At 33.9% G+C, this 20,202-nt stretch overlaps 1 protein-coding gene across 2 annotated transcripts in view; it reads right to left on the bottom strand.

Annotated features, from left to right (window-relative positions):
• plxna1a (plexin A1a) overlaps positions 1-20,202 on the bottom strand; it is a 424,291-nt gene that overhangs the window by 193,662 nt on the left and 210,427 nt on the right. For both annotated transcript variants that reach the window (XM_017353686.4, XM_003201217.7), the window contains exons 5-6: positions 1,876-1,976; positions 539-662 (exon numbers count right to left, since the gene is read on the bottom strand). In XM_017353686.4, coding sequence (XP_017209175.2) covers positions 539-662; positions 1,876-1,976 — 225 coding nt within the window. The remainder of the gene's footprint in view (positions 1-538; positions 663-1,875; positions 1,977-20,202) is intronic.

Here is a 20,202-nt window from a genome sequence, read left to right as displayed (position 1 = left end):
CAAATCAAAAGAAAATAACACAAAAAATCTAAATTTTTGTTTTAAAATCAAACTAAATTAAGCATTTTTAAAGAAAAAAATTACTTTCAAAATGTCATGTTTAATTGAATATAACTTGTCTTTACTTTTAAATATTTATAAATAAATACAATTAATAATAATTAACTGTAAAATGCATTAACAATGGATTAAAATAGACAAATAGAAAATCAAATTAAGTAACAAATAAAAGTTTATATTGTGTACACAATTTAAATGAATAAATCAAACCAAAATAATACAAACATATCTTAATTTTAGTTTTAAAATCAAACAATGTAACACATTTAAAAAAAAAAAACTATTTTGTTCTATCAGCTTCAAAATGGCATGCTTAATTCAATGTAACTTGCATCTTTTTTAAATATTTGTGACAAATCAATATCTATAGCAGTTCCAGCTCGGATACACTCATTGAAAGTGGTCAAAATCATTGCGAAACAACCTCCAATTAATGATCCATTGATCTGAATGACAATCTGAGGTGTAATTGACTTGCCTGGACTTCAGACATGGTGACAGAGATGTTGTTGGGTTGTACTGTGAGCCGGACGCATTGCTCCAGTCTGGAGGCGAATCGCTGGGGTTCATCTGCTCGCTCACAACGGTCCTTACGAGAACAGCTAAACAAAAACACAACAACACAACCACAATCAATCTACTGTGATCATCACACAGGCAGATCAAACACATTGTTTATTAATAGGTTGATTCCTTGTAGAATAACTCATGTGATGATGAAGAAAAGTCCGAAGTGTCATTACTATAATAAGAATTTTAAGTACATGAATAAAGGCTATGCTGAATAAATTTCATTACATAACATGGTTTGTCTTTACTCTAGCATTTTTGAACAAAATAGAATAAAACTGTAAAAAAGAAAATATATCAAACAATAAAATCTAAATAAAATAAAACACAAAATAAAACACAAAAAACTAAACTAAAACAAATTGCAGCAAAATAAAGTAAAAACCTTACATGTAAAAAAAGAAAAGTATATCTGTCTATTGGAGATTACTTCGGAACGAACTACAACTCCCAGAACTCCCTGCGCTCATCAACTCCTACAGCAGCTGCTGCTCATCTACACTGATTACAAGAATTATAAATACACCCTGCCTTTTTTTCACTACATTTTTCACTAGTCTTGTTTCACTACTGAACATTGCAAAGCGTTTTCCCTGGTTTGTTTTTGTTCCTAGCCTTGTTCCTCGTTCTGATTCACTGCCGCTTAGTCGGTTCTCTCACCTGCGTAATGACCATGTCTTTTAGATTTTCCTTGTGATACTGTTTTGCTCCTGTTTTTGACCCTTACTTCTAATAAACTGCATTTGGATCTGCAAGTCTGTTCTCAGCGTTTGCTTTGTTACAATATTATATTGTCCACCCTATACACAACTTTTCTAGTTTTAACTGTAAGGTACTGTAGTAATACATAATAAAATAATAAACTTAATTTTAAAATGTTAAGTTAATTAAAATATTACAATTTTATTTTTATGTAGGTTTTTGCTTAATTTTCTTGCACATTTTACATACCTAATAGATCCATACATACTTGCATATTATACATACTACGTCAAATATTTTGTAAATACATCATATATATATATATATATATATATATATATATATATATATAAATTTTAATAAAACTATAATTTGCACAGCCTTCTTAATACCGTATTGAAATTTTTATCATTAGAATAAAACTAAAAACAAAAAGGAAAGAAAAAAGGAAACTCTTCATAAAGATAAATAGATAAACAAGCAAACGCATATATCTGTGTGTGTTTGTTATGATCTGTGGGCTAAGGAGATGCAGATACTTACACACTGTGCAGGACACACCAGCCGCAGTGAGGATCACCAGAGGCCAGACACTCTCCACAGCTGCTGTACTGAGAACAGCTCTCCACTGGCACTCGCTTCACCTGTGCACACACACAAACACCACAGGCATTATCACACCTTACACCTCACCAGGCTTCATTTCAACATGGTTTTCTATTTACAATTACAGATAGAAAACAGCCCAATCCAAAACAAAATCCAGTATCTGCCCTGCTGCGTGATGAGCTGATAGCTTAGCAGCAGGCTAACGCATTTCTAACTGGAATCAGCTCTACATATTGAGAAACGTACGAAGTTCAAGTCATCTATTGAATAGTGTAAGTAATCACAGAAAAACATTAGCTAGTTTCATCTCTCATTTTTAGCTGTTAGCTTGAGGTGTTATCTTAGCTGTATGCTAACAGGGAGTCAAGACTTGTGTAGTTGTGAAAAAAGGATTCTTATTTACTGCATTATATTACTGTATGCACCCAAGAAAATCTGCAAATGGGATATCCCATTTTAAAAACATTCTAAAACAAGCTCTATACAAAAGTTAGAAAAATGAAGAGAAAATTGACAGTATTTTTTCCATTCCAAACAGAAAACATAATTTTAAAATAACACTTTCAATGCAAAATGACTTGCTGTTGGCTAGTCTCATATCTCAATTTTATCTGTTAGCTTAGCTATATGTTTAGAGACAAGTCTGACTTATTTACTCTGAAAAAAGATGAACTCATTCAAATATTTTACCAAAGTCTGTAAGCTTAATATTAATAAAAAAAGTAATGAAAGCAACAGATCATTTTGTTTAAGGCAACCTGATAACAAAACAAACATGGCTTTTATCATAAGCTTAGCACCATGTTACAAACAAAAAATATCCCTGCTGGAAAAAAATAGCTTAAACCAGCAAAGGCTGGTTGGCTGGTTTTAGATGGTCGACAACCCTAGTTTTAGAGGGGTTTTGGTCATTTCCAGCCTAGTCTTAGCTGGTCATGTTCGGAAATGACCAGTTAAAACCAGCTAAATCCAGCTTGACCAGCCTTTAAGCTGGACATATCTGGTTTTGGCTGGCCTCATTTTAGCTGGTCATCTCCCAGCGTGACCAGTTAAGACCAGGCTGTAAATGGCTAGAAACCAGCCTGAAAATGGCCAAAACCCCTCTAAAAACAGGCTAATTGACCAGCTAAAACCAGCTAACCAACTTACGTTTACACCACACCTTTGTTTTACATTTACATATTTGGTACACGAAGCGACTTACATAGTTGGCTAGTTTCATTGATCGTTTGTATCTGTTAGCTTATAGCTACTCTACATGTTAACAGAAGAATCTGGCTTGTGTTCTGTGAAAAAACAAACTCATTTACTGCAATATATTACTGTATATACCACCAAAAGCAGCTAGATTAATATAAAATAAAAAAAATAAAATAAAAAAACTGTATTAAAAGGAAGGAATTATCTACTTTAGGAAAACCTACTAACAAAATGCACAGCTTTTACAATTAGCTGTTAGCTTAGCACCATTCTAAAAAACAAAGAGTCAGCTCTATATACCTGTAAAATGTTCAATTGAAGCACATTTTGATAGAATTTGCTTCATCGTTGCAAACAGAAAATCTTCAACTGATTTAACTAATATCCTATTATGAAGACAGTATTAAGGTGAAGGCAAGCCTGGCTTGTTTTTGTTTTACACATTTGTCACACACTTTCAATCAAAAGTGACTCAGAGTTAGAGTTTTATCACTTGTTTGTATCTGTTAGCTTAGCTAATTAGCCATTAGCTTAGCACCATTCTAAAACAAAGAGTCAGCTCTATATACCTGTTAGAAATGTTTAAGTGAAGCACATTTGGACATAATTTGCTTTATCACGTTACAAGCATCATGTTACAAATCTTCCATAATAAAAAAAACAAAGAAAACATGCCTGCAGTGTACAGTAGCAACTAGCCTGGTTTGTTTTTGTTTTCCATTTACACATTTGGCACACATTTTCAATTCAAAGCAACTCACAATGTATTTAAGGCCTTCCTTGCAATAAAACCCAAAATTTTATCTTTGCTAGCTCTCTTCTCGACCGATCACAGATGCGAACAGCTAATGACCAACATGCTTAAAACTTTTATGTAGAATCTGAGCATATTACAAACATCCAACGGAGAGAACAGCACATAATACCAAACCACCTAGACATCTACTTTCATTCAGTTTCAACCATCATAACATCTGACTGGCATTCAATTGGCTCTCAGGAGACTCGAAATGGCTGTGTTCCAAACCTAGACAGCTGCCTACCTAGACAGCATTTTTATTCATATGTACATCAAAGGATGCTTGCAACGAGCTTAAGCAAAGACATAGACAAAGTTGTGGTTTTTAAATAAGGGTGTAGGTTTAATATAACAGCAGTGTAGAAAACAAAAGAAAATGGCGGACAATACAGAACTGATGCAACAGTTTGACATAAAACTATGGGATTTTTGGGATCGACCATGGAAAAAAGAGAGATCGCAGCCCTTTTGGGCTTGGGAGCATTCAGCGTCTGGACTATTTCAATTAAGGTGATTTTTGCAATGTGAGAGTTCTACCTCTGCTCTTTGTTTAAACGTCAGGACTGGAGACTATTATACAGCAGCCATTCATACGTTCTCATCCCTCTCTATTTAAACAGCAGAAAGAGAACCCATTCATCTCTCTGCAAAAGGAGGAGGGGAAGCAAGAGGTGTATTAAATATAAAATAACATCTGCAAACGAGGCACGAGGCATTTGGGTCACAATGGAAAAGTATCTCAATCAGAGCGAGCAGGAGGGAGAAAGAGAGAGAAAAAGAAGGTGAAATACATTCAGTCATGTTCAAAGTGAGCTGGTCTGGTAGAGCCATAAACACCTACGTAAGTTTTTAAAGACACCCCATTTAATGCCCACAACTTAAAAAAAGAAGAAGAAGAAAAAAAGAAAAAAAAAAAAAAAAAAAAATATATATATATATATATATATATATATATATATATATATATATATATATATATATATATATATATATATATATATATATATATATATATATATATTTGTATTTATTAAATAAAATACAGTTTAATAAATATATTTGGGAACATAATAATTGTAAATTATATAAACATTATGTAAATTATAATATAAAACAATATTTCACTACAAATATAGCACATAAAAGCACAAATATTGAAAAAATATATAATCATCAAAATAATGTTAATAATAATAATAATAAAAAAATAATAATAATAATAATAAAGAAAACAATCTCTCTTATCTCTCTCTTATATCCTCAAGAATTGTTACTACTGCTTGTTACTACCCACTTAAAATGAGCTGAAAAAACACAATTCTTGTAATTTTTTTGGCCAATTTATTAGTTTTTTGCTCAGTCCACCTAAATTTGTAAACCATTAAGTTAACTTAGACATTTTGTGTTGAGGAAACATGAAGAAATTGTGTTAATAAAAAGGAAAAGAAGTCAACAAGATGCAAAAAATTCTGTACTTCAACAGTATATGATAATATCAGACCTTAGAGTTTAGGTTAAATAAAAAAAACAAATGTATTTAAACTTTTATTCAATAAAATCATGTTGGACCAACTCAATTTCATTTAATTGTGAAAATAGTTTTTTAGTTGATGCTAAAAAAAATATTTGGATGAAAATTCTGCCCTCAATTAAATGGAGTTCCTCCAATGAGGAAACATTAAGCAGAATATATATAACATTGTTTAAATTTTTTTCCCTTCAAATGATTGGGGGGGTAAACTAAAACTGTTTAATATTTTTTTTAAAGTACAAAAACACTCAATAAAATATTACAAAGTCATCTTGTGGACTGTGTATGCTCAGAACCCATTAAACGGGTAGTGGAAATGCACATTTTTGAAAATGTATGGTTTTGTTTTCTACAACTTTGCTGTTTAAAGATGCCTTAATAATATTTAAAGGATAAAATGACATACCTTAAGATGTCACAAACAACATAAAAACTCTATTAAACTAAACAGAACTTAAAACATAACCACTGACACATTTGTGTTTAATACCTCAGAAATCCGAATCTAAAACAGAATCCAAACACTGAATATCTGAAAAGGTTTGTGCAGATGTAATTGAGGACGGTGTGTTTTCTTTATTCTGTGAGGGGCTTGGACAAACCCGCTGCATGTAATTGCGCCATCTGTGCAATTTGGGCCAAAAATTGGTCATGCTCTAAAGGTGGCTGTGATGATCGATAGCTTATTTTTTCATCCCCAAACACACACACACATACCTCACAGAGCAAGCGCACATTTTCCATGAACACACGCCAAATGAATAGGTCATTCTTTTGCCCCTTTAACCCCCCTTAAAATGACACAGCCTAATTTAAAAAGAGCAAACTTTAGAGACTAGGAGGCCTCCTTTTTTTTTCTTTTAACACCCCCATCTAAGCCTCCCTGTTCATCTATCTTCCATTTGGCCACGCACAAAAAAAGAAATGGCAGATGAAACCATAGATCATGGCCAGGAAGCCAGACACAGCCTACAGGGAGAGGATGAACGAAAGAAGAAAAAAACAGAAAGAGAGAGAATGAGAGAAAGAGGAAAAGAGAGACACTTCATGCAGCCAAAACTATTTGTCAATTGGTACACAAGGTGACTGTACTTCACCTTTAGGTCATCCAAAACGGTGATGTTGGTTTTGTCTTGACTAGAACATTAAAGCAACACTCATTTTATAGCATTAAACGGTTGAATTTTAACAGTGGGAGATGCGGTGGTGCAGTAGGTAGCGCTGTCGCCTCACAGCAAGAAGGTCGCTGGTATGAGCCTTGGCTCCAAAGACATGCACAAGGTGAACTGGGTAAGCTAAATTGTCCATAGTGCATGTGTGTGGATGAGAGTGTAGTCTTTCCCAGTGATGGGTTGCAGCTAGAAGGGCATCCGCTTTGTGAAATATATGCTGGATAAGTTGGTGGTTCATTCTGCTGTGGCGACCCCTGATTAATAAAGGGACCAAGCCAAAAAGAAAATGAATAAATGAATCCATTTGAACAGTGTCGAATTTATTCAGCTAATCTGGCAGGATAAATTTTAGCTTAGCTTAGCATAAATCATAGCATCAGATTAGACCATTAGCATCTCGCTTAAAATAATTTTTAAAAAAGTTTACACAGTTTTCCTATTTAAAGCTTCACTTTTCCGTAGTTAGATTGAGTACTTAGACTGATGGAAAATGAAACAATGCTATTTTTGAGGTCGACACGGCTAGGAACTACACTTTCATTCTGTTGTAATAATCAAGGAACTTTACTGCCATACCACATGCCAACAGTAGGCACAATTATATTAAGCAGAAGCGAAAAACAGCCCCAGCTAGGTAACTTCCAACGTGTCTATGTAATATTATTGTGCCTGCTACAGCCATGGTATGGCAGCAATGTTCCTTGATTATTACACCAGAATAAAAGTATAGTTCATAGCCATATCAGCCTTGAAAATAGCAATTTTTCATTTTCCGTCAGTCTTAGTGCTCGACGTACCTACAGAAGAGTCAAGCTTAAAATATGAAAATTATCAAAACATAAAAAAGTGATATGCTAACGGTCTAATCTGATTCAATTATTTATGCTAAGCTAACTAAATTCTAAAATGTAAAAAATTTGAAGCCCCACATTTTAAAATTTAAAACACTGCAGAATTCTGTCAATATATATTACCAGGAGCCTTGAGTAAAAATTTTTATTGAATATGTATATACAAAACTGTGGTCCGAGGTGATTCTTAAATGCAGATCAAAGGCTGCTGTACCTGAACGGTTGCCTATAACTTGCATTAAAAATCATTACGAACCAGTCTGAGTTCAAAAAGTCCCCTACATCTGAGTGAATGACCTGCAAATGTTCATTTTGGTGTGAACCATATTTTTAGAATTAGAATTAAAGCTTTGCTAAAATACTGTAGGCTACATTTCTTAAAGAATGTCTCCCTCAGAAGACATAAATAATGTAAGGCCATCAATGTTCAGAAAGCCCAGTGGGGTGTCCATGTCCATGGCTAATCTTAGTCAGGGTAAGAGGGTCACACACACACACAAAAAGACACTGGTTCCATGATAAATTGCAACATCTGCAGTCATATAAGTAAAGGAATGCACCTGTAAAACCAAATCTGAATTATTAGTTTATCTTTAAAGCCAATGCGGTCGAGAAATATCACACCTGTGACTGTAAATCAATATAAACCTCAATAATATGCAAAGTAAGTCTAGGCAGCTCTAAACTTCCTACAGCATATAAGTATGCGCTGGCTTTCTTTAAAGATGCAGGACAGAGAGATTGTCAAGGTTCATGATGTTTTCCAAAGTGCATGTTCCTTAGATTTTTTTAACCAGTGCAAAACTCTGATAACGGCTCCTTGTTTCTGGATTTTTGTATATATTTTTTTACTATGAAAACATTATGTAACGTTTGACTTTGTAATCCTTTCACATTTCCTAAATAAAATACAATTAAATTAAATAATTAGAAAGTAAAAAATAAAATTAAAAAAGACAAAATGAAATCAACTATATTTGAAAATAAAACAAAACAAAGAAAAACATAAAAAGATAAAATAAAATAATTAAAAAAATAAAATAAAAAATTTAACAAAATAAAATATTTGGAAAAATGAAATATATAATAATATATATATATAATAATAATAATACAATTTAAATATACAAAAATAAATGAAATAAAAAAATAAAATTATAAAAACAAAAGAATTAAAAAATTAAATAAAATAAAACAAAATGAAATAACAAATTTTCAAAAAAATAAATAAAATAAAAAATCTAAATAAAATAAAATATAAAATATAATAAAATAAAATAAAATACAACAAAATTAAATGAAATAATGAAATACAATAAAATAATTTGAAAATGAAATAAAATAAATAAATAAATATCAATAAAATAAAATAAAATAATTGTAAAAATAAAATATAATAAAAATAATAATAATAATAAAAGAAGAAAAAATAAAAAAATTAAATTAAATAAAAAATTAAATAAAATAGTTGTAAAAATAAAGTAAATTACAAAATAATTAAGTAAAGAAAAAAAATATAATTAAATGAAATAAAATTAAATTATTTAAAAAATAAAACAAAAAATAAAATAATTAAAAAATAAAACAAATTAAAATCAAATATAAATCAAATAAAAATACATTTCTCTAACGATGGATTAAGATCAAATTTCTCTACATACATTAATTACTGCATAATTCGCTTTCAAAATGCAAATGCAACTTTCTATTCACACAACAAACAAACGATAAAACACAATTCATGTTAGTCATTTCAGTCTGCCATCTCTGCATTTTACCTCCAATAAACGTCGGTCAAATGCTAATTACAACTCCAAATTCAGCCGTGTTTCTGGCAGGGTAAATATGCGAGCAGAAACGGCCTTCACGGTGCAGAGTGTTATTGAGCGCGAGCACTCGCTGCTACGTGTCAGAGCTCAATAAACCTCCTGCTTTATCAATAACACAACACAGTCAAGGATTTGTGTGTGTGTGTAATTTATGAATATCAGCATGTCAACATCTGGGCTCTGGAAAAGCTCTGTTGGTCAGTGTGTCACGTCTGGATGAGCTCCTCGCTAAAATCATGACATGAAGAGGAAAAAAAAAGCAAATTAAGTGGTGCAAAATGATGAAATGCAGTGGGGGGAGAAAGAGGTGAGGAGAGAAGACAGACTGGTAGAAGAAAGCCAAGAATGTCTGCCTCCAGCTGCGAGGTGAACTGTGATTTGGTTTTAATTGCTGCAAAGTGTCTTGTGTTTATGCTACTAGTCAAAACTTGGACGACCACACTTGTTCTTTATAGTGTCATTATTTTGCACAGTATCATAGTCTAAAAGGTTTTTATGGTTGACCTCAATGTATAATAATATAATTAACATATTATAATATAATATAATATAATATAATATAATATAATATAATATAATATAATATAATATAATATAATATAATATAATATAATATAATATAATATAATATAATTTAATATAGCATAATATTCATTTTCCTTGGCTTAGTCCCTCCATTCATCAGAGGTCGCCACAGCGGAATGAACCACCAACTTATCCAGCATATGTTTTACACAGTGGATGCCCTTCCAGCTGCAACCCAGTTCTGGGAAACATCCATACACACTCATTCACACACATACACTATGGCCAGTTTAGTTTATTCAATTCACCTATAGCGCATGTCTTTATTCAAAAGAATACACAGCCTTTGTTCAATATTTTGTTGATGCACCTTTGGCAGCAATTACAACCTCAGGTCTTTTTGAATATGATGCCACAAGCTCAGCACACCAGTCTTTAGGTATTTTGCCCATTCCTCTTTGAAGTACCTCTCAAGCTCTATCAGGTTAGATGGGAAGGGACGGTGTACAGTCATTTTCAAATATCTACAGAGATGTTCAATAGGATGTATATCTGGGCTCTGGCTGGGCCACTCAAGGACATTCACGGAGTTGTTGTGAAGCCACTCCATTGATATTTTGGCGGTGTGCTTTTGGTCATTGTCCTGCTGGAAAATGAACCGTCACCCCAGTCTGAGGTCATGAGCACTCTGAAGCAGGTTTCCATTCAGGATGTCTCTGTACATTGCTGCATTCATCTTTCCCTCTATCCTGACTAGTCTTTCAGTTCCTGCTGCTGAAAAACATCCCCACAGCATGATGCTGCCACCACCATGCTTCAATGTAGGGATGGTATTCGCCTGGTGATGAGCAGTGCCTGGTTTTCTCCAAATATAACGCCTGGCATTCACTCCAAACAGTTCAATTTTAGTCTCATCAGACCAGAAAATTGTGTTTCTTATGGTCTGAGAGTCCTTCCGATGCCTTTTGGCAAATTCCAGGCAGGAGTGGCTTCCATTTGGCCACGCTACCATACAGGCCTGATCGGTGGATTGCTGCACAGATGGTTGTCCTTCTGTATGGTTCTCCTCTCTCCACAGAAAAATGCTGGAGCTCTGACAGAGTGACCATCGGGTTACTGATCACCTCCCTGACTAAGGCCCCTCTGCCCCAATCACTCAGCTTAGATGGCCGGACAGCTCTAGGATGAGTCGTGGCAGTTCCAAACATCTTCCACTTATGGATGATAGAGACCACTATGCTCATTGGAACTTTTAGACCAGCAGAAATTTTTCTGTAACCTTCCTCAGCCTTGTGCCTCGAGACAATGCTGTCTCGGAAGTCTACAGACAATCCCTTTGTCTTCATGCTTGGTTTGTGCTTTGACATACACTGTCAACCCTGTTCCCTTATATAGACAGGTGTATGCCTTTTCAAATCATGTCCAATCAACTGAATTGACCACAAGTGAACTCCATTTAATCTGCAGAAACATCTCAAGAATGATCAGTGGAAACAGAATGTACCTGAGCTCAATTTAGAGCCTCACGGCAAAGGCTGAGAATACTGATATACATGTGATTTTTCAGGTCAACAAATTTGCAACAATTTAAAAAAACCTTTTTTTACATTGTCATTATAGGGTATTATGTGTAGAATTCTAAGGAAATAAATTTATTTAATTCATTTTGGAATAGGGCTGTAACATAAAACAATGTGGAAAAAGTGAAGCACTATGAATACTTTCTGGATGCACTGTATATGAGAACATAATACATGTCTAGAGTTGTGACTGATAAATAGCATATACATTGACTATCACCTACTCACACACACACACACAGACACACTTAGTGAAGTGAAGAGCTGGCAGTTTCTCACGTTGTCTCAACGTCTTGTCACGTTGTCTATATTAAGACGTCCGCCACACAAATCAGATTACAGAGAGCTGATACTTCCTCTGATAGAAGAACCCTGACCTTCAGAAAGAGAGACACGGCTCCAGTTTCCTCACTGTACTGACTTGAGCTGCAGATACTGTACTGTATACCAGCCCCGATTCTGTGATCAAACGCTTTCACAGTCACATCTGTTAACACAGCACACATTACACTAGTGCTTAATCTTAATGACCCAAAATAAATAAATAAATGCAGTTAGAAAGTTATAATTCTAAATTACAGATTTACAGTTGAAATCAGAATTATTAGCCCCCCTTAATTTTTTTTATTATTATTATTATTATTTTATTTTATTTTTTTTTTAATATTTTCCAAATGATGTTTAACAGAGCAAGGACATTTTCACAGTATGTCTGATTATATTTTTTTTTCTTCTAAAGAAAAAAGTCTTATTTGTTTAATTTTGGCTGGAATAAAAGCAGTTTTAATTTTTTTATAAACTTTTAAAGGTCAAAATGATTAGCTCCTTTAAGCTATATTTTTTCCGATAGTCTACAGAGCAATCCATTGTTATATAATATTTTGCCTAATTACCCTAACCTGCCTAGTTAATCTAATTAACCTAGTTAGGCCCTTAAAGTGACATTTAAACTGTATAAGAGTGTCTTGAAAACTATTTAGTAAAATATTTTTTACTGTCATCATGGCAAAAATAAAATAAATCAGTTATTAGAAATGAGTTATTAAAACTATTATGTTTAGAAATGTGTAGAAAAAAATCTCTCGGTTAAACAGAAATTCATAATTCAGGGGGTTTAATAATTTTGACTTACTATACATGTATAAAAATTTTTTATGAAAATACTCCATTCCGATTTACTGATTTTATTAGCTGTGCTTGATTTAAATGTTATGGTCATACTTTACAATAAGGTTTCATTAGTACATACAGTGCTCAGCATATATAAATACAGCCCCCACAAATCTCTCATTAAAATGTATATGTTTTCTATAAGATGCTTTATTGCATCTATAAGATGCAATATTATATTTGTGCATATACATTAGTTTAGTCAGTACTGAAGCCAAATCTGGAGCTAATCTAACAAAATAACTTATGATAATGGTTCAAAAATTAGTATCCCAAATTTACATGTTAGGGAGAAATATTAAATAAAACTTTTAAAAATAGCAAAAATCAAGAGAAAAAATAAATGTATACAATTTTTTTCGAAATTTTGTAGGTTGTAATTTGTTTTCAATATTTTGCATAAATTTAAATGCATTATCTTTACATTTCTAAAGATGTTTGGTGACTTAAATATTATTTTAATATATATATATATATATATATATATATATATATATATATATATATATATATATATATATATGTGTGTGTGTGTTTAATGAATCTGTGTTGTCAAACTGCACCAAAATATATGACCTATATTCACTGAGAAATTTATAAAAATATTCATTTTCAAAATGGAAAGTACTCATATTTTCTGAGCACTGTATTTACTTTGTATTTAACATTGTTATTTGTTTTTAATGGTTTGAATGGTTCGAAACCTACTTACATTCACTGGCACACGTCATTAAGGCCAATCAGGTCGAAAAACCAGTTTCAGCTAGTTGTTCCCAAATCACGGTTAAAATCAAGAGGTGACAGGGCTCTTTCTGTCAGAACCCCCTGTCTGTGGAATGGTCTGCCTTTACATATCAGGTCATGCTCTTCCCTTGGTGCTTTTAAGACTCATTTGCAATTAATTAATTTTAATCTGTGTTACATATTATGTATGTTGGTCACTTTGTAGTAAAATACTTTGGTCAACATCTGTTGTTTTCTATTTTTTACTCTACAAATAAAGCAAACAAACATCCAAAAAAACAAATGCTTTTTAACTTTAGTTAATGCACCGCAAGTTAACATGAACTAACACTGAACAACTATATTTTATGTAATTAATGTAAACATGAATAAATAATGTAATAAATGTATTGTTCATTGTTTGTTCACGTTAATAAATGCAATAACTAATGTGAACTAATACAATCTTATTGTAAAGTGTGATCAGGTTTTTAGTATTGGCCTTATTGTATCATATTACAATAATGTAAAATATAATATAATATAATATAATATAATATAATATAATATAATATAATATAATATAATATAATATAATACAATATAATATAATATAATATAATATAATATAATATAATATAATATAATATAATATAATATAAAATAATATGATATAATATAAAATTCATTATAATTCATTATATTATTCATTCATTTTCCTTCGGCTTAGTCTCTCCATTCATTAGAGGTCGCCACAGCAGAATGAACCGACAACTTATCCAGCATATGTTTTACACAGCGAATGCCCTTCCAGCTGCGAACCAGTACTGGAAAACATCCATACACACTCATTTCACACTCATACACTACGGCCTGAAAAGATTTCTTCAGAAATTAAAATAAAAATGCTTTCTTAACTCATCTGTAGGGCCAGATGGAATCTGCGAATGTTTTTTGCTATTTCTGCTGAGTTTTGGTAAAATCTGCGGATTTCTGCTGAATTATCTTAAGAGTATCATAGCTAAAACCTTAAATAAAAAAAAAAAAAATGAAATAAAAAATAATCTCTTTTTAACATTTATTTAATATTTAAAATGCACTTTATTTGGAAAATAAAGCAAGTTTGTCATATGATATACCCACTAAAAGACAGAAAATAAAACTGTACAAACTGCATTGTACATAAATCAGATAATTATTTTCCTATTATTCAATAATATTACTGAAATAAATAAAAAAAACTGAATAAATATAAATGTACACACATTTACACATTTAAATAAACAGAATTATAGAAAAATCTGTGGAATTCTACGTGCACAGATTCCAGGTGGGCCCACTCATCTGAAGCGAAAATGTGATGTTATGTCATCTAAAAATGAATATAATATCTCTAAAAACAACATTTCATTTCAGATTTGGAAGAATAACAGAATAAAGTTTACAGAATAGATAAAAAATTGCTAGGGGTCTCTTTACATATACTCACACACATAAAAATTATTTAAATAAAGTATTTATTGAAGTAGGATGTACTGAAAGAAAAATATATAAAAAAACATAAATGGTATTTAAAATATTTAAATGATTAAAATTGAATAATAAAATGATTTTAAGGAGTTTGCATGTTCTCTATGTGTTCACTTGGGTTTCCTCCGGGGGCTCTGGTTTCCCCCACAATCCAAAGACATGCGCAATAGGTGAATTGGGTAAGCTAAATTGTCCGTAGCGTAAGTGTGTGAATGAGAGTGTATGGATGTTTCTAAGTGATGGGTTGCAGGTGGAAGGGCATCCGCAGTGTAAAACATGCTGGATAAGTTGGCGGTTCATTCTGCTGGACTAAGGCAAAAAGAAAATGGATGAATGAATCTCTTATTGGTTAAACCTTTATTTTCTTTTTGAAGGTGCACGCACTGATGACAAGTCACAGTAAAATAAAAACAAACAAAAACAACAACAACTAAAATAAAACTTAAACCAATTTATTTTCCTGAAGCCTTATATAATTCCACATGTCTTTCTTTTTGGTTTTGACGTGGCTCTTGACAGCTTTCATGAGTCACCCCCCTAAAAAGCATAAACAATATCTCCCCAAACTACATGAGCAATATCCTGAACTGACAAACTCGCTGATGGCCTTTTTTTCCATGAAATTCCTCAGGGCCTCAGATAAACGTTGTAAAGTTTATCGTCCGAACGGCAGCGAGCTCTGTTTAAATCAAGCTAACGCTAATCGAAGTTTCTTCTGGCTCAGTACGGGACAGCTTTATGTCTTACCGCCGAGCCCAGAGACACGCAGAGGCTATCAGCAACTTTTAATTAAGTGGGTGTGAATATGGGAAACGGAAAATTGTTCTGTCAACCCGACGAAATGGAGTTTTTGATGTTTGAGGCACAACATGCACCGTTTCTATTATCCAATGAAGAGATACAAATGGAGAAGAAGTGGAAAAAAATAATGCGAGGAGCAAAGGGGGGAGGCAAACGTGGACGACGCGCAGCACCATCTTTTCTCAGATCAGCACGAAATGGTGAAAAGAAACAGCAATATCAGGGAACATTAGGGCTGCTGTCTGTTCTCTAATGCGCCGCGATATCTTCATAAGCCTGAGGTATGGAAGACAACATATTAAAATGGGGGACTGAATGCAATGCTGGATTATGGTGTGATTGTGTTTACGAAAAAATTTTGCTAGATTCAAAGGGGATCAAATATAGCTTCACGAGAGAATGTCTACTTTCTTATAATATAATATAATATAATATAATATAATATAATATAATATAATATAATATAATATAATATAATATATATTTTATATGTTATATTATATTATACTATATACACATGATATAGTCAAGAAAATTAATAAGGCAATGGAAAATAAGACCCATTTCTTATAATATTATTTTTAAAATTATTTATTTATTTATTTATTCATTTATTCTTTCATTTATTTATTCACTGGTATGTTTTTTATAATAATAATAATAATAATAATAATAATAATAATAATAATAATAATATGATGATGATGATGATGAGAATTATTATGATTATGATTATGACGATTATTATTATGACAATTATTATTATTAATATTGCAAACCACAAGCTAAAAACCACTTTGCTTTTAATGCTTTATTTTTTGCAAACTAATGTAACACATTTGATTCATAAACGAAACGGTGTGCGTGTGTGTGCATGTGCACACTTTAAACATATAATTATATTGAATTATTCAACTAATTGACCTTATTAAATGCTTCAACAACAATATATTATAATATAATATAATATATTTTAAAATCATTATGTTATACTAAATTATACCCTATAAACACATTCAATAGTCAACAAAATTGAAATTAATACCTTTTTCTTATACATTTACAAATACACACATACAACATCAATTACCTTTAATAGAAATGTTTATAATCAACCCAGTCTCGTACTGAAAACTGCCAAATAAGTCCCAGGAGATACTTTTTTGATAGAATCTTTTTTGATAATCCACTAGAGGGTGCTGTGTACACTTTTTTTAGATCTCAAATTTCTCTCGTAAGTGCCATACACACCAACTTTTCTCTGTTAAATCCACAAAAGGCTGCTGTCGACTGACTGTTTGACTGACTGACTGACTGACTGACTGACTGACTAAATAACTAACCAATCAACTGACTCCCTAAACCCAACCAAAATTATTTTCAAAAGCACCAACTGACCCGCGCACCCACTTCCCTAAACCCAACCAATAGTATTTTCAAAAGCACTGACTGACCCACCCACCCCCTTCCCTAAACCCAACCAATAGCATTTTCAAAAGCACCGACTGACCCACATACATTGTGTACCATATAGGTGGACATTAGTACCTTTAAGGTTTACTTTTGTACCTTTTAGCTACTATGAGGTACACATTTGTGCTTTTTGGGTATTAAACTGCACCTGTTAGCAACAAAACTGTATTGAAAAGATAATGCCCCAGTGACAGATTTTGTACATTTATTTATGAGAGTGCATATATATCCAAATTGTAACAACGAAGTGACGCTAAGAACAGAGGTGTGGATCCAAATGAAAAGTCTTTATAGAACAGAGAATGGTCAGGCAAACAACAGTCAACACAGGAGCAAACATGTCAAAATAACAGGCAGATGTTCAAAAAAGGCAGGCAGCATACAACTTTAACAAACAAAACAAAGCGAGGGTCAAAAACACAGCAAGGCAAGGAAAACGCTTTGTAATGTTCACTTACAGTTCAACAAGACTGTGTGTTTGTGTGCTGTGTATATAGTCCTGAAATCAGTCCATGAGCAGATTCAGCTGTGTGTTCACAATCAGTCAGGATCAGGAACTGGTGTGAGTGTTGCATTACTGGAATTGTACTCCATAAAAAGGTGGATTTGTAGTTCTATGTGATCTGCGAGGTTGGATCGCTGGTGACCGTGATATATATATATATATATATAGACACACACACACACACACACACACACACACACACACACACACACACACACACACACACACACACACACACACACACACACACACACACACACACACACACACACACACACACACACACACACACACACACACACACACACACACACACACACACACACACACACACACACACACACACACACACACACACACACACACACACACACACACACACACACACACACACACACACACACACACACACACACACACACACACACACACACACACACACACACACACACACACACACACACACACACACACACACACACACACACACACACACACACACACACACACACACACACACACACACACACACACACACACACACACACACACACACACACACACACACACACACACACACACACACACACACACACACACACACACACACACACACACACACACACACACACACACACACACACACACACACACACACACACACACACACACACACACACACACACACACACACACACACACACACACACACACACACACACACACACACACACACACACACACACACACACACACACACACACACACACACACACACACACACACACACACACACACACACACACACACACACACACACACACACACACACACACACACACACACACACACACACACACACACACACACACACACACACACACACACACACACACACACACACACACACACACACACACACACACACACACACACACACACACACACACACACACACACACACACACACACACACACACACACACACACACACACACACACACACACACACACACACACACACACACACACACACACACACACACACACACACACACACACACACACACACACACACACACACACACACACACACACACACACACACACACACACACACACACACACACACACACACACACACACACACACACACACACACACACACACACACACACACACACACACACACACACACACACACACACACACACACACACACACACACACACACACACACACACACACACACACACACACACACACACACACACACACACACACACACACACACACACACACACACACACACACACACACACACACACACACACACACACACACACACACACACACACACACACACACACACAATCTATTATCTGTAAAATAGAAGTTAATAACATTCTATTGTAAAATAATATAATATAAATGTTTCATACCTTTTCTTTTTTATTATATCATATTATAGATTTAAAAGGAGAACAATAAAATCTCCATCTTTCAGAAGAGAATGGCAGCCGGCCACCTTCTCAAACATTTTATCCCGAAAAAAAAAAAAAAAAAAAAAAACGTGACTCAGTCCTGAGACGGTGACGGAAGCTTGTTAGCCGCTGCTGTTGACAAGAGAGATGACGAGATGCCTCCGATTACGATAAACAGGGACAAAAGTGAATGTGGGGAGAGAGAAAAATTCATGAAAGATGGCTTGAAGGAAGCCGGAGTGGATCCAATCACGATCCGTCTGCCTCGACCGCTGTCGGTTCTCAAAGAGCCGGCAATATCTCAGGCAGACGGAGCGCGAGGAGCCGCCATCTGAAAGAAAATGACCCCTGGGGCAGCTCTCCCATTGACTCCTTCCTCCATACGAGGAGGACAACTTAAAAGAGAGGGGAGAAAGAAAGGGGGAGAGAAAAAAAAGATAGATGAAGGGGAGAAGACAGAACAAATTGCTTCAAACCAATTAATTTTCACTTCTCTCCTGCGCTCGGCCCTTTGGGTCTGCAGACTGAGAAAGAGCGAACTGTGAAACTCATTCACCTCATCCTGGATGGTTCAAACCCACTCCAGATCTCCAAGAACAAAAAAAGCAGCGTTAGTGGACACAATGAACCGATGTGAGCCTCAACAACATCTCAGAGATGCACTTTGAGATCAAAACTATGGAAATGGTTTAGTTTTTGTTGTTTTCACACTTGCAGCTCGGTTCTATTGGTTTGTTTGGCCCAGACCCAAAAAGAAAGTAATAGCTTTCGCCTTAGTTGACTTATTGTTCACACTGTCATGTTTAAAGGGATAGTTCTTGAAAATGTAGCTACTATTAACACACTCTTAAGTGCTTCCTAACAAGAGCTGTGCGATTTAGATAATAAATAAGTAATTGTGATTTTTCTGACTGATACACACTATAAAACTATTGTCTCAGTAGTGTGAGGTACACACTTCACATAAAATTAACACAACATGCTTTAACTGAACACTGTAAAACATATCCGCAAGTGAACAGTTTTCATGGGTCAATGACATGACCACATTAGAATGGTTTATACTATGACCAGGGATACAATCAGCC

The sequence above is a fragment of the Danio rerio genome, chromosome 23 (genome assembly GCF_049306965.1).
Source record: "Danio rerio strain Tuebingen ecotype United States chromosome 23, GRCz12tu, whole genome shotgun sequence".
Lineage (NCBI taxonomy): Eukaryota > Metazoa > Chordata > Actinopteri > Cypriniformes > Danionidae > Danio > Danio rerio.
This window is presented reverse-complemented; position numbering and strand designations above follow the sequence as displayed.